General features: G+C 38.0%; 1 protein-coding gene across 9 annotated transcripts in view; it reads left to right on the top strand.

The window, feature by feature from the left end:
- GPAM (glycerol-3-phosphate acyltransferase, mitochondrial) overlaps nt 1–21539 on the top strand; it is a 30172-nt gene that overhangs the window by 1825 nt on the left and 6808 nt on the right. For 8 of the 9 annotated variants that reach the window (XM_071446033.1, XM_071446031.1, XM_071446032.1 and 5 more), the window contains exons 3-17: nt 603–733; nt 2666–2788; nt 5751–5824; nt 8705–8818; nt 10068–10217; nt 10780–10876; nt 11900–12036; nt 13338–13437; nt 14169–14381; nt 14761–14874; nt 16801–16886; nt 17820–17935; nt 18714–18784; nt 19905–20169; nt 20329–20471. In XM_071446033.1, the coding sequence (XP_071302134.1) occupies nt 632–733; nt 2666–2788; nt 5751–5824; nt 8705–8818; nt 10068–10217; nt 10780–10876; nt 11900–12036; nt 13338–13437; nt 14169–14381; nt 14761–14874; nt 16801–16886; nt 17820–17935; nt 18714–18784; nt 19905–20169; nt 20329–20471 (1905 nt within the window). In that variant the 5' untranslated portion in view covers nt 603–631. The remainder of the gene's footprint in view (nt 1–602; nt 734–2665; nt 2789–5750; nt 5825–8704; nt 8819–10067; nt 10218–10779; nt 10877–11899; nt 12037–13337; nt 13438–14168; nt 14382–14760; nt 14875–16800; nt 16887–17819; nt 17936–18713; nt 18785–19904; nt 20170–20328; nt 20472–21539) is intronic. The other variant, XM_071446038.1, reaches the window with a different exon arrangement.

Here is a 21539-nt window from a genome sequence, read left to right as displayed (position 1 = left end):
ATGTTCACATTTAGATGTGTGCTTTTTTATTGAGCACTCCTTCTTCCCAAGGAATTTGCAAACTGGTTTGACTACAGCTGGACCAGACACATAAAATATACTGTGGGATAGGATTAGGTGAGAACATTAATGACAGTTTTTGTAGATCATAGGTGTCCTTGAGAAGCAAATTATGAAAGAGCAAGGTCAGAGTGCAAGAGAATAGTAAACTTATGAAAGTGTCTGACATGCGTATCCTTATGCCTGCGGGGTTTAAACCATGCAGTAAAGACCAGTGGAAAATTACAAGGGGACTATAGTGACCTGTTATGGGAAGAAGGGCAGGGAGAGAAAAGTGTGCAGGAAGCTGGTTGGTGTGCTGTGTTTTTGAAAGTCAAATGTGCTGGGGTTTTAGCATATTAAAATCATGCCAATTTCTAGCTGCAAGGAAGTGTCTTTGGAACTGAACTTTTACTGAAGGGTGAAAAAATACCAGTTGCCTAATTTATTGCTAGATGCCTGGCACTGAATTTGGGTGTGTGTTTCTGTGCATGCATATAAATATATGAATATACAGATAAAAAGGATATATATATATATATGCACATGTTATTATTTTGCAGTTTGTGATCTTCAGTTCAATTCCTGTGTCATGGATGAAACTGCTTTGTCCCTTGGAACAATAGATGTTTCCTATTTATCCACCTCAGCAGACTGCAGCATCAGTAGATGTAAGCATTCCACTGAAGAGTGGGTAAGTAAAAATTGGGAATGTTACTGGCCCTATTTATCTTACTATTTCTTCAACTTGAATGTGGACTTTTTATTGTTATGAAGAATGAAGATAAGGAATTATGTCTCTCATGCATGATAAAGTTTGGTTTTGATTTAACTTGAAACATGAGGAGGAACCAACAGTTCAATTTTGTGCCAAAGAATAATGTTGCTAGAAAAGTAAAATCCTGTCAGACTCTCTTGGTAGTCTTACAGTCGTCTGGTGTAACGTTGCTAATCATTTTATATAGCAGTAAATGTCAAATGTATAGAGAATCCCATTCTGGAGTAGCCAAAGTCAAACAGAAAGTCAACTAGGAAGCTTGTTGCTCTTCTGGGTAATGTAATTTAAAGTGTGCAGGTGAAATGGAGCTTGATGCTGAAGTTGCACAGTCATATAAGCATTGAAGCTGGAGCAGGAGTGCAGTCCAGGAGGCAGAAAAAATTGGTGGATATAAATAAGGAGCCTATTAAAAGTCTGTGTCCTCCATTGAGTGAGTCTTGGGATTTGGAGGGGACAAAGGAGACAGCAGAGTGGTCTGGGTGGAGCCAAGAGCCACATGGGGACTGTTCTGGTGGTACATGGTTTAGCAGCATAGGTCAGGAGGAATTAGACATGGATCTGGAGAGGAGGAGCTTGAACTTGATACAGAAGAAGAATTGGAAACATGGTCAGAGTTGAGGGAAAGGGCAGATGTCTTGGCAGCTGGGATTTCTATCTAGCTAGATCTAAGTTCCATGGAACAGCAAGCTGCAGTAACCAGGAGGTCTGTGAGAAAGTGGAATAAGGGCAAGCAAGTCAGAAGAGATAGAAAAGAGATTTTGTAAGAAAATGCTGGGGGGGTTGGAGGCAAGCAGAAGGAAGATGACATTGTTAGAAAGTTGGTTTGTTTTGGAGTTAGCATTAAAGGAGATGGTAGAGGAGGGATTATGGCAGGCTTAGCATCTTGATATTTGTTTATTTCAGATGGAAGAGTTAGCCTTGGAATATTTGCCAGTTTGTGCTGCTTGCCAAATATGATACATGCACAATTTAGTTTTTAAGCATCTTCAGCATTGCTTTTGACTTTCTGGGCTGAGTATGTGATGATCTGCATTTGTGTCTTCAGTCTTGGTTCTACCCTATTGCTCTGCCACTTAAAAGTTCTGTTTTAAACAACATTTTGGTTTGGTTTGTTTCTGTAACTTCTCTTTTAATACTGGAAGTAACTTTCTTCTCAATAAAATATGTGGTTTAAAAATGGCAACCCAGTTCTCATTCTCAAGCAAGCAATAATTCAGTAGACTTTAATGGAAATAATCAGGGTCTTTGGAAATATAGTTAACTACAATTTTTGCATTATGTCCTAACATAGAGAATGAGTTCTGTGAATGCAGTCACTCTGGATTTTTTTTGTTCTATAATCTTCAGATAGACAGTGTAACTTTAGAGAAGGCACAGGAGTTCCTTTTTCATATCACTCTGCTTGAAACTGCTGCAAGTGCCTACAGAGTCTATGGAGTTGATATTTTTGGTACATTGAGTCTTCTTGCAGATTTACAGAGTGATATTCAGTTGAACTTTAAAATACATTGTTCATATTGCAAGCACCTTTACATTATTGAGAATGTAGTGTACTGTTAATTTCTTTCAGTTTTCTCAGCTGGCAGTTTCTTTGGTGTTTCTTAATTACAGTTATCATTCCTTTTACAATTTTGTGTATCAGCTCAGGCAGCAGTGCTTACATAAGTACAACACTGAGATTTTGCTTTTATTTTTTTAAATGGTAGAGAAATGTTGGAAATAATTATACTTTACATAATTGAGGGGTAATTTTTTGTGTGTGTCTGGCAGCTCCTCTTCCTCAAATCTTTCTCATACACAGCAGAGCACATATTTCTGCATATTTACACAGTGGTCTTTGTTCTGCAGGGAGAGTGTAACTCTCGTCCCACTCTGTTCCGATCTGCCACTTTAAGATGGAAGGAGGCTCTGCTGAGCAGGAAAAGGCCGTTTGTGGGACGATGTTGCTATGTATGCACTCCCCAGAGCCGGGTAAGAAGATTATGGGATGGATTATGTTTGACAATAATGCATAGTTGCAGCGTAATGAAGTTGCAGTAGTTTCCTTACTTTCAGAATTAAGGTCACAATGTTTTTTACTTCATGAAGTGCTATAGTTTTTTACTGTTGCTTTCACTCCTTTCACTGTGGTTATATTTAATTTGTCATGGAATTAAAGCATGGCACACACCTGGTTTGCTGCTTAGTCTCCCACCTCCCAGTGCAGACTTACTCCTTGCACAAAACTCTCCAGCTCCTCAGAATTACTACTAGGAAATGGGATAGCAAAATTATCTGGTGTGTTAGATTAATAATGGGAATTTGGAGCATATAAACGTGTGAAAGTTTGCTTTTAGGACACTTTAATTCTCTATCCACTGAGTAAATACAGTTTCCAACTTGCTTAGTCCTGTACTTGAGAGAACAAGTTAATTTTCTGCACCTGGCTGATTTTCTGCACCTGGCTGATTTTCTGCACCTGCCTCTCTGCCCAGCCTGGAAACAAGGACTGCCAGTTGTGATAGTGGGGATATTTGTCTGCTGGGAACAGTGTCAGGATGGTGGCTCTAGAGAGGTTGTGCAAGCTGATTTAAAATGTGAACTTTATTGAACGGCATTGGGCAGGCTTCCTGTAAGCTCAAGATGCAAAATGCTGATAAATGGCACAATACAGTCTGCAACCAGTTCATCATGTAATTTGGTTATGTGTACACCCTGAGCTTTAGACTGCACTCAGTTACACCTTCATTGGCTGGGCTAGAGGGAAAATTTGCTTCCCTCTTTGACCAAAGAGAAGTTATTTCACTCTGTTCCTCTGCCAGAACAGAAAATTGCAGCAATGACATACAAATGTGATAAAGAAATCCAAATGTATTGTGAAGGCTGTGTATGATATGGGCAACAAGACAAACAATTAGATAAACTGAGACTACTTCAAACAGACAAGTCAAGTGTTTTGACTTACAAAAAGGTGTGTGTGAATCCTCAGCTTAGGGCTTTATGCATTTAGTAATTAGCCTGTTAGTAATTAGGCTGTTCCTCTCAAACTGGGAATTATGCATTAAAAATAACAATCTTGTTCTGTATTTTGTCCATTTAATAAGAGACTAATTAACTATCCTGAGATCCCACTTAAGAATGGAGCATGACCTATTAAGCCCTTTGTTGCTTTCTGCTGTAAAGGAAAAAATACTGTCCCTGCACAGACAGTAACAAAGATAATGATCTCATTAGATTCTAAATACTTTTTTTGGAGCTGCCTTTTTCATTATTTTTCTTAAGAAAATAAATAAATGAGGCAAATTTCTTTTAAGTGTGCTGACCATACTAACAACTTGCCAATGCTAAGAGTGGAAAGTGTTGCTTCTCCCTCTCATTTTCCTTCCTGCTCTCCTGAGGGCTGATCAAGTTCACTAACCAAGCAGAAAACTACCTGCTTTATTCATTCAGTCTCTCTATCTTAGTTTTTTGACTTGTCTGCATGAAGTTGGGATGTTAAAGGGTGTAATGAATGCTAGAGGTGTTCCAAGAGGTGAGGCATAGAGATCAGCAGGAAAGGCCAGGATGTGGTGGTGGGAGCTGGGCTTCTTCTTTGTGCCGGCAGGGAGATCCTGTATTGGCTCAGTTGGTTTCACAGAACCACATGCTCTGCCTGACACAGGACTGGAGAGGAGTTAAATGAGGAAAAGCTGAAGTGTAACAGTACTGCTGGAGGATGAGTTTTGTAGTGAGGTTTAACCTGACACTTGGAGCACTGGTATATACAGGTATAGACTGGCATTCAGTGGTACTGTACTTTGTTGCTGATTGTTTGGGAGACCAAGAACAAGTCATCTTCTCTTTGCCAGAACACATCATCAGCTTATCACATCCACAAAAAGTCACCAGTGTATAGTCAAAGACATTAGCATAACATGGAAGTTTCCTCTTAAGGCCTCAGAGCAACAATTGGTTGATTGTACAGCATGGTTGTGCTTTAGCAGGGAGCAGAAGACTCTGCTCTCACTGTAGCACATAATTTCTACCTGATTTGCAAATGATGTAGGACAGTCATATATTTTAATTTTGTGGTAAATGGTGTGTCCTAAACAAAATACAAATGACTCTTACCTGACTCCCATTGCAGAATTGGTGGTGAGGTTGTTTTGCAGCTCTGCTGTTGCTGGTGACCATCTTTCTCTTTGCTGTCCTTTTTTTTGTCTTCTTTGGCATGTACAGTTCCAGTAGTTTTAGCTGTAGTTCACTGCTGGCAAGGTACCAATTTTATAATTCTATATCATTTAGGTAGAAAGAAATCAACCTTTTGGTCAAAGTATTCACTTGGACTATGGAAGAGTAGAATTTAGGTCTTCCTGCTAAGGAATATTTGTTGTGGAAGTGCTCCTAAACTCACCCCACTTAATACCTTGGCATGTGGAGTCTGTAACAAGGCTGGACTGAGTTTGTTGTTCAGGCAGAGCAGGAATATGGAGATTTGCCACCTAACCATGGATGGATATCCTGACCCTTGGGCTGTTGTGACATGATGCTTGTTCTGCTGGCAAACTGGATTCTACAGACTGAGCATCAAATGCTGGTGGTTACAGTAATGCCCAGTGTGGCTTAATAAAGTTCTGTCTCAAAGATGAGTTCTGTATTATGATAAGTCCTGCTATATTACATCAGAATCTGCTGAAATATTGTGGCTTGAAGAGTCTAACAGTACAACCACACAGTAAAGCCTAGAGAATGCTTTGAAAGTATTGGACTTGGGAATAGTGATTAGAATTCCATTTTCATTTTAGGAGTTTGTGTACTGTATAGGCAGGTTCAACACTTCTCTGGTTTTGGCTTTGCTTATAGTACAAATGAAAAACATTGGATTATCTTAAATGTTATGATGAAATGTAACAGACAAAGCTATTTTTATGTAATGAAATAGTCCATCAATCTTTTTTTTTTCTTGGTTTTACAGGATAACTTCTTCAATTCTAGTATTCCTTCTTTGGGTCTACGTAATGTCATATATATCAATGAAACACATACCAGGTATTGTAGCAAGTGTTTCTTTTGCTTTTAAAATTCAGTGTGCTCTGATTTTATGACAGAGAAATCTTTATTATGATCTGGACTGAATTGGTATATATCATGGTCCTAAAATGCAGAGATTTGCTGCTGACTTCAGTATCGTGCTTCTTAAATCTGGCTGTGTGTATTTGGGAACTGGGCAAAGTCCTTTGGGGTTATAGACAAGAAGTGTAGGGGTCAAACCTGTTTCACAAAAAACCCGAAATTTTTTCACAAAAAAAGTTCTTTCTTCTTTCATACAAATGGCAGCAGCATCTGTGGCATAATATTGAGGGCACCCAATTTATTCCCTTATGCAGAATGACTTCAGGCTGCCCTTTAATTTACTGAGCAGATCTGGCTCACAAGTTAGGTGTTGACTATTACCTCTTATGGCAATTAACCTGATTATGTCTTATGAATCTGTCTCTTCTCTGTCTCAGTGGCAGAGTGCAGGTTCTGAAAAGTGTGGTATAATTAAAAAAAAATCTCAAAAATGAAGATGGGTCTTTGCGCTGTTGGAATCATATCTTGTGTTCTGGGATGAAGATACTGGAATTGCACAAAAATATTCTGTTCTTTGGAAAGTTAATAATGCTTGCTAAGTTTTTCTTACAGTAATCATTAGCATAAGTAGGTCCTGCAGTGTTTGTTGTAGAGTCAGAGCAAACAAAGAGAGGCCAGCAGCCTGAAAGAAATGAGCCAAAGGGTCTGAGAGAAAGAAAGGCAGCATTGTGTGTGCTTGAGAGGGAGAAAGCTAATGTTAGAAGCTGGTCTTTATTAAATTTATATTAATTATGGGTTTTTTAAGAGTTGAGCTTGTAGTTTGGAGTACAGAAAAATAACAGAAATACTGTTTTACTTTTTAAAAATCAGTTTCAAAAGTCTAATGCTTGAATGGTTTTGAATGGTCAAAGTTACTTGAATTGGAAATATTAGGAGAAAAAAATATGGGTTAATGAATTATTCTGAAATAAACACATCTAGCTCAGAATAGTGAGAAATATAGTGTCATTATAGTGTGAAAATGGGCAATTTTAATGAAGTTCTGATGTCTCATGGGCTACACAGTCACAGGTCCCTGGCTCTAGAAAGCAAGAGGGGTTCTCTTTAACTGCCAGCATGCTGTAATGTACTGAGAGCCTTTATCTGAGGTACAACTGCCAGTTTTAAATGTCTCTTGACTGGTCCATTCTGTGTCATTTTTGTCTTCTCTTACTGATACATGATCAGAAACCAGATTTTTCCAATTAAACTACATTATGTCTAAGCTGTAAAATGAATGTAGAAGCTTTCATACCTTGACAGATCCCTGCAATAGCTGTGTGCTGTTCTGATATGTTCATAGTTACCAAAGAATATTGTCAGAAAGCATGTCCTTTGCTTTCTAGAAAAATCAGTAAGGCTCTCAAACTTTAAAGAGAAGGGGAATAAAGGAAAAAAGCAATTAAAACTGGGTCACCAGTCTTCTCTGACAGCACAAATAGCTGGTCTGAAAATTTATGTGATCATTCCATGCCGCGGTGTGCCCATGGCTCGTGCATGTGTACCCATCTTAATTACAGTTCACTCTAGGGCTTTGGCCTTTTGCAGTGTAAAAGTTCTGTCTCATCTTTCCTTGCTGTTTTTAACACATGTATAAATTTACTGAAGTGTGGTAGGGAGGTTTAACAGCCAAGATCAGTAACTCGAGTGATGACAGCGGGTGAGACGTTGGCGGGGCTCCAGCATGGAAACCACCATGAGCTTTGTCACCCATGGTTCAGTTTGGGACACTCACTGGAGCAGCAGCCAGGCATTGCACCAGCAGACCCTGGTGCAGGTCAGCAGACAGGACAGGAGTTTTGCATAATACTTATTGCTCTGGGCTTAGAAATTGCCAGAATTTAATTTTTCATCCAGCTATTAATTCTGCCCCATCACATCATCTCTGCTGTTTGGGGGTCCCAGGTGTTTGGTTTGTATAAGTGGTGGCTTGTCCTGGTAAATGAGGGAGTGAGGAGAGGAATAGTGATGAATATCCACTGTGGGGGAAGGGGTGTAAGCCATTCCTGTGTCACAGGCATCTTCTGTGATGTTGGATATTCCAAATAACATTTTCTCAAGTGATTTCTGCTTGTATGACTGAGAGAGTAGAGGACAGGGTTAATTAAAAAACAAGGGACTGTCTTCATAAGTTACCTTAAACACTTGAATTTGTAGTGAGATTTACTGATTATTTTGTGGTTATACTCTTGCTAAAACTTTACTAGGAGAAGTAATGGAGAAGACACATAGGGCTGGGTGTTTGAGGACACTGTAAAGGAAGAAAAGCTAACTAAAAAAGTGGGTTTAGTTTTGATGGCTAATGCAAGCACATTTTCCAAAGTGTTTGTGAGAGTTTACCCTGTGCTTACGTGAGCAGCTTTCCCAAGAGGACTTGGTGTTCCTTGAAGAAGTTGACAAACCTCTCAGCTGGGCATTTACTTTCCTTGGTGAAAAGGGGCACTAAATTGGAAATCAACACTATCGCTTCTTTTGGCCTCACTGAGCTGGCGAGTTGGTTCTGGGGACAGACAAAATGTATCTACTGGTTTGGTTGCTGTACTCCTGTGATTCTCTGGGTGTTTTAAGGCCAGTGTCACCCTGAGTTGAAGGGGTGCCGATGTTGGCTCAGATGTTTTGTGCTATGCACGAGTTGTTTCATCTATAACATGAAGATATTGGCAATTTACTGGAAGATACAGAAGCTTTTAGACAGCCATTTATAAAATTTTACTTACTTTTGCTTCTTAATTGCATTTTTAGTTGTTTTTAATGCTATTGTTTTTGGAAGCAAAATATTTTGAGGATCACACTGAGATACCCTTCATATTTTTGTAGGTACAGAGGGTGGCTTGCGAGACGCTTTTGCTACGTCCTTTTTGTGCAAGAGAGAGATGTTCATAAGGGTATGTTTGCCAAGAATCTGACAGAAAATGTGCTGAATAGCAGCAGGTAAGATAACACAAAATTAATTATTTTAAAAATTTATACTACATTAAAATATGCCTTAATTTAGAAACTGCAAGTCAGTTTCTAAAATCAGACTATTTAAAATGCTAGTAGATGCAGTATCTTTAGCACAGTCTTTCAGGAATGTAGCTTGCAGTTTCTGTTAGAATAGTAAAAGAGGGGGGTTTAAGGATTACAGGTCTCTGAATGAATGGTGTGTAGTGGGGGAACAGCAGACAGTACACAGAAAAATAAATTGATACATGAGAGCTCTTCAAACTTCTGTTTATCTAATTCATATGTAAGTCATTACCACTGAAGTCATACTGCAGTCATCAGAAATTGTCAGTATTTCAGATAATAGGAAAGCAGCATTTTGGAGTATGCTGAGTGTACACCTGGAGAGTACAGCAAAAAATGGAAAAAGGCTGTAGAATTGAGTACCAAGCCTTAATTTTGTGGGGCTTGTTTTCTGTTTCATATGCCTCACTTTAAATGGCATCTTGAGCCCCTGATCAGCTGTTCAGGTGTCAGTTTTCTTTGGACACAAAGAAATTCAACCACCTGCTTGCTCCTTGAGGCTACTTTTGTCAGAGGGCACACACTGCCTACATTAACATTCCTAATTCTCCTGAATTTTTAAAGCTTGAGTCACATCTGAAGATGATAGTGTTGCTTTTGAAAAGTAAAGCAGACTGTGTTGTGCTACAGTCAGGGTGTGTTAAAGCCACTTACTGTCTCTTGGGTATGTTTTAAAGGGGGGAAGATGGCCTGTATAAAATTTTGTTAGACTGGGTAAAACTGAGAATTCAAGGGCAAAAATAATCTAGAAGTTCAAAATAGCAACTGCATAAATCTGTCTAATGAGGTATGTGAAATTGCTGTGGCATGAAAAAGAAAGCATTAACAAAAATGAGACTGCACCTGTTCCCCCTGAATTTTTAACTTTATTAACCATTTCAGAAAATTGGCAGTCACTTAATATTTTAATATTAGTACCTGTGAATTGTGTATGTACTGTTTCATGTAGTCACCTTTGAGCCCATTCAGTCATCACCTGCCTCTTAAATTAGAGCTTATAAAACTGAATCAAGTTTAATGCATTTGGAGTACACAATAGTTTAGTGTGGATGCTTTTTATGTTTGCAAGTTACTCCTGTAATAATATGTAGCTCATTCCTAGCTGTTGTTGTCTGTATTTTCGACTCTTCTGTTGTGGGGCTGTCTCATAATCTTTACTTTTTAATATTAGAGTCCAGAAGGCCATTGTAGATGAAGCTTCTGAGCCAAGTACTCCAGGCACTTTTGTTCAGACAGATCCTAAAGCTATCAACAAAGTGAAGAAAAAAGCTAGGAAAATTCTCCAGGAGATGGTAGCAAATGTGTCCCCTGCTTTAATCAGGTAAGAAAAATGTCTCATCACTATTGTCAGTGAGTGGAAGAATGGACAAGCTCTTTCTGCATAATGCCAACAAAAATAGTAGTTATTCTTCATTTTTAGATGCAGCAGAAGTCTTCTGCCTTTATGAGGAATATATTTTATGATAAGATTAAATACAAACTTTTCCTTCTCTCACAAACCTAGTTTTGGTGCTAATGCTTGGATCAGTATTGGCAGCATTTGTTATTTCAGGCTCATATGGGCAAGAACAGCTATCTGCAGCATCACAGACCAAAAGATAATTTTTCCATTAGCCTATTCAATGTTATAATTTGTAGATATAAGTATCTCAGGGAGAGTCTTATTTTAGATAAAATCTTCTCCTGTGGTATCTACATTTACTACTAGGGATGATTTTGTCTCTGTCATGTTCCTAGTTCACAGCCTTCACTGAGGTTGATACAAGATTTTTGTCATAACTGCAGGAGGCTGAAATGTGGCTACTAACCATAGGCAAAACCTCGTTTAACAATTGGATTTTATAGTAATTTTCGTTTTTTGAGTTGCGTTTGTTTTCCTGTAGGTTGACTGGCTGGGTGTTACTGAAGTTGTTTAACAGCTTCTTCTGGAATATCCAGATCCACAGAGGTCAAATTGAAATGGTCAAAGCAGCAACAGAGGTAAGGGAGGGTGGGAAAATGCAGTAAGGTGGATTTCTGAAGTAGTTTCTAATAATATTTGCAGCACTTCTCTTTTTGTGAGAGTTCCACTAAGTCTGTATGAAATGCAATTGTAGGTAGAACTGTATTGTACCTGAAATACAATAAGAACACCGTGAAATAATGTTCATAATTAAATATATGCTCCTAGAGTTGTGTAACCTAAAATACTATGTGAACTCTGAGTTCACCTTTGATTCAGGATCAAATTTTAACTATTAGGCTGAATCATTATCTCAGATGACCTTGCATTCAACATAATTTCTGCTTTTTGAGCTGAGGCAGCCAGTAATAAATTAGTAGATCTAGTCAGGATTTTTCGCTTTCACTTTGATTTGGAATAAAAACCTTTAAGAAACAACTTTTCCCATTTCTTGCTAGAAATCTGTTTCCAGTTTTTCAGTATTTATTGAAATTGGTCAAACAACCTCCTGAATGCTACCATTTTCTTTACACTCAAATGAATCAACTTGTCTTGAAGGATTTACCTTAGCTATATTGATTAGATAAATGAAACAAATAAAAAAGTTCTGTTCTTTTCTGGGTTTTTTTGAATATTGTGTTTGGGAAACTCACTATTCATAAATCCTTGCTAATATCTAATAGAATTACCAGTACTTTCGTGTCAGTGAGGATTTTCCACATCACTTTAATTGTTTGATTAGTGTCTCAGAGCTGTGAGTCTGAAGAAACTGGGAGTATTTGTTTCCATTATATTAACAATGATTACACTGTTAATGTAATGGATACAATTGAAAACTACAGTCCATGAAAACTAATACTAAAGACAAGTTGACTAAAATGTTCTCATTGTCTGAGCTGAAGGAAAACCAGAAGTATACAAACTCAATTATGGTAACTGGAAAATACCATCAGTTTAGATGAGATGATGCTAGCAATCTCAACAGTGGATTTAGAAAAGGAGTAATATTCCATGTTTCTTACCAACTGACTTGTATCTTATTCCTTCTCTCCCCACCATAGATGAATTTGCCTCTTATCTTTTTGCCTGTTCACAAATCCCACATCGACTATCTGCTGCTTACATTCATTCTTTTCTGCCATAACATCAAAGCACCCTACATAGCTGCAGGGAACAATCTCAACATCCCCATCTTCAGGTAATAACCTCTCCTTGTTTGAAATAAGACTGGGGTGGTGGGATCTGATCTACTGCACAAAATGTCTTAAGTGTAAAATTATCTGAAAGTTATTGGGCCGTCATGTAGAACTACTTTGGTTCCTATGACATGTTCAGAGAGGGAGCATCACAACATCCTTCTGAGAAACTCTGTTACAGCCTTAGTAGGGTAAGGAGAAAGGATATTCCTTTTTTGGAGTCTCAGAGTGTTTAGATGAGTAAGGAAAGATGATAAGGGAGAAAGAGTTGTGAATGGACAGCTCTTCGTGCAGTTTAGTGAGCTGGCTAACGAGCAGCAACAGTACTGAGTGAATAATACTTTGTGGAAAAGTATTCCCCTTGAGCCTGTGTTTAGATTATATTTCTGGTGGCTGAAGAACCTGAGCTATTTTAGATAATGTTTTGCCACTTAGACAGAATTTGGGCATATTTGGTATCTAAAGAATGACTGGATATTATAGGAAATGATGAGGAAAGAAGGGGACTGCCTTGGCTTCAAGGGTGTTTTACACCCTGTAGGTGCTGGTCTGTAAAAATCCCAGTGAAAAAGGCATTCATAAATTAGCAATTGAAATGCTAGTTCTTAGTGCCAACAGAAGAAAGAAAGTTTAGCATAGATAATCTTAACATTACTTTAGGCACTGGGCACCCTGAGTTCTGCAGCATTCAGCAGGCCCATGATCCACACATAGCATCTTGTCTGCAGAAAAGTATATTCCTGTTTGGTCTTTTGAGCCAATAAAGGATTTTGTTTCAAGAAAACAGCCCTATTCATCATTGCTTCTGTCAAGCAGAAGGGATATCCTCATGAGAACTTCTTGCTGCACTGTGAGATAAATGCAGGACCATGCAGGTGGTGTAATTGCTGGTGCCAAGTGGGAGCTGCCTGCAGATTACTCTGTTAAAATCAGCTGGGTGAGCTGATTCTGCAGCTGAGGGGAGTGTGCGTCACACCATGGGCATGCAGGCTGTGCAGCACAGCATGGACTGGGGCCAGCTCAGGTGAACTCTTACATGGGTCACCAGCATCTCAGTGTGCAAGAACCTCTTGGTCAGTGACCTGTCAAGGCAGTGAAGTGGAGCAAGACAGTGCAAAGAAGCCAGTTCATAAGTGAAATAGAAATTTGTGTAGTCCCATCATGTGCAAGTAGTGTAATACAGTTTAGTCTTTAAGAATTTCAGTTATTTGAATCCCTGTTGTGTGCAAGAAATTATTTGTTGGAGATGTAGTAGTTTCCTGCAAGCTGAAATCAATGAGTATAATCCTTCTTTGGTGTGTAGCACATTGATCCGCAAGCTGGGAGGATTTTTCATTCGTCGGAAGTTGGATCAGAACCCTGACGGTCGTAAGGATTTCCTGTACAGAGCTTTGCTCTATGTGGTGTGTATTTCTTGTCTTTCTTTCTGTAGGCAGTGTTTCACTTGGGTGGCAAGTGGGAAAAGTGAGTTCCATCACTTTGGAGATGTATTTATTGCTTTAAATTTGTCTTAAGTTTTATGCTGTAAAAGGGGATTCATTTTTGTATGAAGGTTTGAATTTATAGAATTAAGAAAACTGCATGCTCAGCTCTTTTGAGGATGAGCAGATATCCACCTTGCATAATCCTTATTAAAGAATGTGGAATTAATGCTCTCTGAGTTAACTTATGCTTGTTTCACTGATGTCTTTTGTTGTGAAGCATCTCTACACTGATTCAGTTAATACAATGGAAGTCTGTTCATGATGGGCTGATGTAATCCTTTGTGCCATTCAGTGTAGTAGCTGTATTTGCATCTTGGAAGATGGGATGTGCTGGGGAACCAGAAGGAAAGATGAATGTGAATCAACTGCATCAACCATTGCTAGAGATGCTTTTTGAATAAATGTCATTATACTGCTTGTATATTCATGCAAATTCAGTTGCACATAGGTCTGGGCTTGTGTCAGGCATAAATTACTGGGGTTTTTTCCCACAAGTACTCATGCCAAGTCATGATCTTCCATTGCTTTTAAAAGGAAATGGTTGCCAACAATATACCTGAAATATAATTGTATGTTATTATATATATATGTATGCCAGTATCATTAGATACTTACTTATTTTTTCTCTTTTCCAATCTTCTTGTATTCAGCACATAGAAGAACTGTTGAGACAGCAGCAGTTTCTAGAAATATTCTTGGAAGGCACACGGTCTCGAAGTGGAAAGACATCTGGAGCTAGAGCAGGTCTCCTGTCAGTGGTGGTGGATGCTCTCTTCTCAAATGCTACTCCTGATGTCCTAATTATACCTGTGGGAATCTCCTATGATCGCATAATTGAAGGTCACTATAACAGTGAGCAGCTGGTAAGAGCAATCAAACAACTTGCTTTGCCTAGGGGATTTTCTGCTTGTGTGCAGGAAAACCTATTACATAGTTAAAGGTTGTGCTAGTCCTCTGTTCATGGACTCAGGGTTCGAGTTGAGCCGTGAGTCACAAAATGTCTCTGACAGGGAGTGCTGAGGTACAGGTGACAATCTTCTAAATGCAAATTCATGACATGACAAGTAATATGTTCAAGGGGATATCCACAGAGAAAAATAGTTCTCTAGATGTACTTGAAGTTATAAGGTGTGTCAAAAGCTTTGGGCTTGCTTTGTCTGCTGTTGCATGCATTTTAATTTTAAACATAACCTTTTAATTGCAAAGTGGAAGAAAAGCAAAACAACCACCTATGTTTTCTAGGGCAAGCCTAAGAAGAATGAAAGTCTTTGGAGTATAGCTAGAGGAGTCTTCAGAATGCTGCGGAAGAATTATGGGTGTGTCAGAGTAGATTTTGCACAACCATTTTCCTTAAGAGTAAGTTTGATATCTTAAAGTTCTTTTTGAAGGTTCGACATTTTTGGTTTTTCAATAGTGGGACACATTTATTTTGATTTTTTCATTGTGGGTTATCATCACTAGCATTATCTGATGCAGTCCATTCTGGCAGGACAAAAGTATCTCTGTTTTTGATGAGTGTTTGAATCTTTGGACACATCTGTATTAAGCTGAAATAGTCTCAGAGTTGATATATTAGTTTTGAAACAGTCTAAGTATTCTTTCTGGTGGGGTTATTTGTTTGTTTAACAAGTGATCTGTAAAATGATCCTAATACTGTCTAGTAATTCTTTACATTTGGAGTTGAACAACATTTGGAGTTGATGGAAGCTGAATACTGTTTTCCAGTTAATTTAATGACATCTGCACTGGTTGAGGAAGGGCATTTATCTCACTGGATTTTTAAAATTGCTAAGAAAATTAGTAGCTATAAAAGTGTCATGGGTAATATATCATGAAAATCTGTATATTCTTTGAAAGTCATCATTCATTATTAGTTCACAACTATTACCTAGTTTCTCAGGGAATGGGATAGTGTGGCAGTATCTGCATTTACTCTAAATTTTCTCAGATCTCTTTGCAGAATATGCTGGTACTAATCTCTATTTCACTAATCTGTATTCTGCCACAGTATACCTTATTTGTAGTGTGACTTTAATAAGATTAAGCACTGCAACAACAACTTACTAGAACATTATTCAAATTAATTAGGTGTTCTTCTTTCTGCCCTATTTCTCTCAGAAAAAGCAGTAGGGTTGGAGAGCTTTGGAGGGTTCAGTTACCACAGCATGAAATTATTGTGACCAGCTGCACTGCATTATAATTAGTGTAGTAGGGAAAGATACCAGTTCACTTCCAAAGGAGAAGGCTTGGGCTATTCTTGGAAGGGAGTTAACAACTCTTCTTGGATCAGTGTAAGGAAAGGAGGGCTATCTGCCCTCTTAATCTAGTGAAAGCTAATCACTCTGTACCTTCCCAGCAGCCTCTGTCAGGTCTCATTTGTACCTGTGTTCCTTATTGTGCCTTAGAATGGTGATAAATGACAAAAATCCTTAAAGTGTGCCTTAGCTCACATTTGGAGAAGTGTAACTGTAGTTGTGTCACTGCAGGTTTTTCTAAAGCACATGAGCTTTGGGGGTTAATTTTGGGCATCTGCAGTTCTATGAGCACAGGCTTGGAAGCAGAAGAGTGTGTGAAAGAGGCTGTGGAACTCTTTTAAGCAGCTTTCCTGGGAAGGAGCTGTTTTCCTGACCAGCAGGTTAAGTGGCTCTTTAGTTTCCCATTCTTTACAGAAACTGAGGGAACACAGTGTCCTGAAAACAGAAGAGTGTAAATTTTAACCTATAAGGAGAGGAGTTTGGCTTTTGAGAAATTTGGGATTCAGGAATTCCAAGCATGCAGTACCCTGCCTGCTTCCTGGGGGCTTTAGTTTGTGTCTTGCAACCAGAGTTTTGTACAGCAGTGTTTCCCTCTCTCCTGGTGTTTGAGGGAGGCAGGAGTAAGCAATAATTACAGTCTCCATGCTGGTTCTGAATGGGTGCTAGCTTTTGTTCTCATTCACGTTAATGAGGCAGTTCTCATTAATTTAATCGTGGAACTCATCTCAAAGGAGTTGTTCACAGCAGGGTGCTGACAGAGGTTATGTATTGTTTTCATTGCAAGTTTTTTTATGAAGTACAGATTCCTTGCTGTGGGAAGTCTACTTTTTGCATAACATAAAGTAAAAAGTGAATAAGCTGTTGAAAACTTTTAATATCTCTGACCTTATTACTGCTTTTTTAGTGTGAGCTATTTTTAACCAGTTGAATTTTTGAATAATTGCCTTTTTCCTGTAATAGCAGTATTAGTTGCATGCAAGAATAAGGTGGAAAAAGTATAAAAAATAATGAGCCTTTTTTTTAACAGGAATATGTAAACAGCCAAAGCCAAAAACCTGTGCCTGCTCCTTTTTCTTTGGAACAAGCTTTGTTACCAGCTATACTTCCATCAAGGTAGAGTTTTTTTTGGGGTATTGTTGAAAGGGAGGACAGGTTGGGATTCATTTGTTAGTTTATCTTTTTAGTGTTCTGTATTACATTCCAAGCAGTGCTTGAAGTCCCCATGGATAATCTAATTGTTTATAGAAAAGTGCAAAACTTAGGCAATTCTAACTGCAATTTATTCAATTTATTATAAGAGTTACATTCTTCCTGATGAGCTCTGTTCCAATAAATTTAGGTAGACTTTTTTTTTTTAAGTAATCTCTGTTGGTTTGTTTATAAATTTTATGGAATAATTTAGGGGGGAAAATGCCATGCTTAGGGAAAAGTAAAGGATTTGTTTTTAAACCTCACAAACATTTCACAAGGTTTTTGGAATAATTCCAAAGCAAATAGGACCTGTGAGTTGAGTACTCCTTGTTTTCAAGGAGATGACTGTCAGAACTGCAAAACTGCTTAAGGATTAGTTCTACATTTGTTACATAGATAGACATTTTAGCTGGTTTTTTTAGTAGTTACACAAACCTATGTGGTCCTGGTGGGGGCAAAGTCAGTTCTGTACCTTTAGAAAGTTGTAAGTCCATACAAAAGACCATTTCTAGTTTGTAGAGAAGCTGGACTCTGTCTTTCAGGTAAATTGTTTTTTCTACTGTTGTCCATATTTGTTGAAGAAAAAAGAGCAATTGGTGTTACAGCAAAGTCATGAGTAGCCATAGAAAATCTTGCAATTTTTCTTCTGGTAGTCTTACCATGGATTGTTCTGCAGTGCAAAGAAATAATCAGGAAAAGTTGGTAGAGCTTTTTGCTGATAATATTTTCTGCCCCTACCAGACTGTAGTGGTATTTTGTGCTGTAGTTAATGTTAAGTGTACATTAAAAAAATCAGTTTATATTGTTTTGATCAGAATCCAAATGTCATCATGTTTATTTTTGTTCTGCATTCAGACCTAATGATACTGTGGATGAAGGTGCAGAAGCCTCACTGCCCAACTCCAGGGATATCACCAGTGAACCCTTCAGAAGAGAGCTGATATCCAACTTGGCTGAGCACATTCTGTTCAGTAAGTGTTGAAGAGTATCACTACCACAGAATCATAGGGTGATGAGGATAGGAAGGAACCTTAAAGATCATCTCATTTCAACCCCCCTGCCATGGGCAGTGACACCTTCCACTGGAGCTGTCAGCTGCCTGTTTGGTTTTGCTAAAACATGAATTTTCTGTGTAGTAATGTCACACTTCCTAATTGTCTCCATCCAGGTGATCATTTCATGACTTACATAATCTTGACAATTCTCCATCCTTTGTCTCCCTCCTTTCTCTTCAAAGTTTAATAAACTCCTTTTCTGATCAAGTAGAAGATTTTTATTCTGTTTGTTGGACTAGTACACTAAACTTTCTGTACTTTGAAGTGCTTGATTGTCATATTGATGCACTCATTGCTTGTCTCTTCATGTAAGGAGCTATTGGAGTGTCTTAATGGCATTATTTGAGATCATATATGAGCTCATCTAGCTGCATGGACCAGTGTTGCCAGGTTTTATAGGTTATGTGATGTATGCTTCAGTCAGTAGTATGTGGCTTTTGGTACTAGAGATACACAGGAAGCAGTACTTACCTTAGTAAATATTTAATCTTTATTTGGCCTTCTTAGTCCAAGTTACTTTGATTACTTTTAATATTGTTTCTAGATACACATAATACACTTTGTATTTTATTCAGTGGGTACAGTTCTGTGCCCACATCCATGTAACTGTCTTTTAAATAGTGGGTACTCTTTCATTTGTAATGGTATTTGGAATGTCTCAGATGCTCAGCAAGTTTATCTTCTTCACCTCTAGCTGCTGACAAGTCCTGTGCTGTGATGTCTACCCACATTGTTGCCTGTTTGTTGCTGTACAGACACAGGCAGGTAAGGCTTCTGTGTTGCTTAAATAGCCAAACATTGTTTTGGCCTTATTAAATTATTAAAAAAAAAGTATGGATTTTACTATTGCATGATACTGATTAAAAAAAGAAAGAGGCATTTGAATTAAAGTGGATTTCAGGTAGTCTGAGTGCTGATATTTTAGTTAACAGTGGGTGCTTGAACACAAGCCATTACTGATGGGATGATAATAAATGCTCTTGTGGCAATATATCTTTGTAATTCAAAATGTTATGTTTTTATTAAAGATTACATGGGTTTCATTTACTGTGTTAGGGTTGTTTTTTAGATCTCAAAACACATTCACTACTGAATACTCTAGAAACTGTTCCATTAATTTCCAAATTGATTTTACTGTTTCTCAGTATTAAAATAATCTATCACAATGGCAGAATGATACTAATGTTTACCTGAGGTCTTGTGCATGAAAGTTTGAAGAATTTTTTTTTTCCTCCTACAAGTTTGTTTTGTATTTTTTCTAAAAGTCCTTCAAGTCTGAAGATTTTATTGCTTGTAAATTGAGAACAAATGGAAAAATATTGGTCACTTGTATAATCCCGCTTGTGGAGGAAGTGTTACCATTCTCATCAGTCCAGTCTTTCCAATTTCCTAAAACAGTGGAATCAAATAAGCATTTTACAATGTGATCTGACTCCATCTTGAGAGAAAACAAGAAAAGGAGTTGCCTGAGGAAAGTCTTTTCCTCATGTTCCACACCAGTTGTTCCATTCTGTTAAGTGCAATATTCCCAGCTAATTGATCATTCACTTTATAGCATAGGTAATGGAAACATGATACTTCTGACATGGTCTTGAGGTATCTTGAGGTATTCATGTCTCTGCAGGCTGTGAAATTAACCAAGAAGCAAAGAAAAACCTTGCATTCCCAAATAGTTCCATGGCTGTAAAATACAATTGCATGTAATTCAAAACATGTGGAACTACTTCATCAAAACCTCAGTGAAAATCAGTTTTTCTGATATGACTGTTGTGCTTTGGATTATTGGTTAGTGTATTGTGTTTGATATATACCTGATTATGTGGTTTACTGATAGATTCCTGTGCAGAAAAATTGTTTAACTCTGTGATTCTGTGTTTATTTGTAGGGAACTGATCTTTCCAGACTGGTAGAAGATTTCTTCTCTATGAAGGAGGAGGTCCTAGCCCGTGACTTTGACTTGGGATTTTCAGGGAACTCAGATGATGTTGTCATGCATGCCATCCACTTGTTGGGGAACTGTGTAAATATCACAAACACAAGCAGAAACAATGAGTTCTTCGTCACTCCCAGCATCACAATACCTGCTGTCTTTGAGCTCAACTTCTACAGCAATGGAATACTTCATGTATTCATTAAAGAGGCTGTTATTGGTATGTTTTGGGGTTTATCAGGGAAAGACTTCTGTGTAACCCTTGAAGTCAGAGTATCTGCACAAAAATCCCCATCAGTTTCTCATGTTATTTCCTTTAATACAAATTTTCACTTCCTGTTTCAACTCAAAACTTTGCCTGTGTTTGTTTCTGCTCCAGCCTGCAGTCTTCACGCGATTCAGAGCAGGAGGTACAGAAATGGTACCAGTGGTGCTTCTCCCAGTTTAATCAGTCAAGAGCACCTGGTCAGAAAAGCTGCCAGCTTGTGCTACTTGCTTTCCAATGAATTCTCTGTGTCTTTGGTAAGTAATTGCATTAATGGTCCAGTTTCTGTTCTGCTTGCTACTTTAAAATTACAGGATGCTTTCTACAAGTGTCTGTTCACTGTCAATGCAGTGTGATGGTGATGGGTATCAGTGGCTGAGTTCCACCTGCTGCTCCTGCCAGTGCTGAAGTGGGTGATGCTGGGCTGGGCCTGGGACGTTTCTGCTGTGCTTTAGGCCTTTCCTGAGCAAGGCAGCATTAAGAAGCCCACCTCGAGTTGTGGGAAGCTGAGAGAGCAGCTTCTCTAACCTATTCTGTATCATTCCTGTCATTAGCTCATCACAGCTGTATTTGCATTTTGCCCAAAATATTCATTTATTTATTTTCTTACCTAAAGAAACAAAAGTCTTTGTGAGTACCCAGCTCCTGTGAGTTTGCACAGGTGATTGAAATTGTGTTGGGAAGTAAGGCTCCATATTCTAAAGATATCCCTTATTTGCATAGGAGTGCAGTTCTCATGTTGTGCCACACCTGGTACTTAGTGGAAATTTTAAACATGGCCTGACTTCAGTTTTTGTTGTTACAAAACACTGATGAGAGTTGATATTATCTCACTTTTCAGACACTGCATACTTCCAATTTTAAGTGCTAGATGTTATTTTCTCTTATGTGTAGAAGTTGCTTAAAATTCTAGAGATTCTTCAATTAGCTCTTACATTTGTACTCATATTTGACTTGTGCATTTTTACAGAAGCATAAGCCAAATTTAGTATTTTTGTCTGGGTAGTAACGTTAGCTCATATACTGGAGTTCTTTAGTAATATTTTCCTTCTGCTTTCAGAGTTAATAATTGATTATTATTTTTTTAACTAAGAAAATATTTCCTAAATTATTATGAATAATGTAAAAGAAGTTGGATTTTTTTTATTCCATTTCAAAACACGTAAGAGAATTTCTTGGAAGTGTCATTTCCTTTAAATTCCAAATAGATCACTGTTATGAGTTTCAATAATTTTAATTTTATGATGATTTTATTCCAGAACTGTTAACAAACTAAAATTTGGTTAGAGGCTATTAAAAAGGGAGAATATTTAATGTGTCTTTCT

The sequence above is a fragment of the Agelaius tricolor genome, unplaced genomic scaffold, assembly GCF_023055355.1.
Source record: "Agelaius tricolor isolate 1412-34295 unplaced genomic scaffold, bAgeTri1.0.p SCAF_22, whole genome shotgun sequence".
Lineage (NCBI taxonomy): Eukaryota > Metazoa > Chordata > Aves > Passeriformes > Icteridae > Agelaius > Agelaius tricolor.
This window is presented reverse-complemented; position numbering and strand designations above follow the sequence as displayed.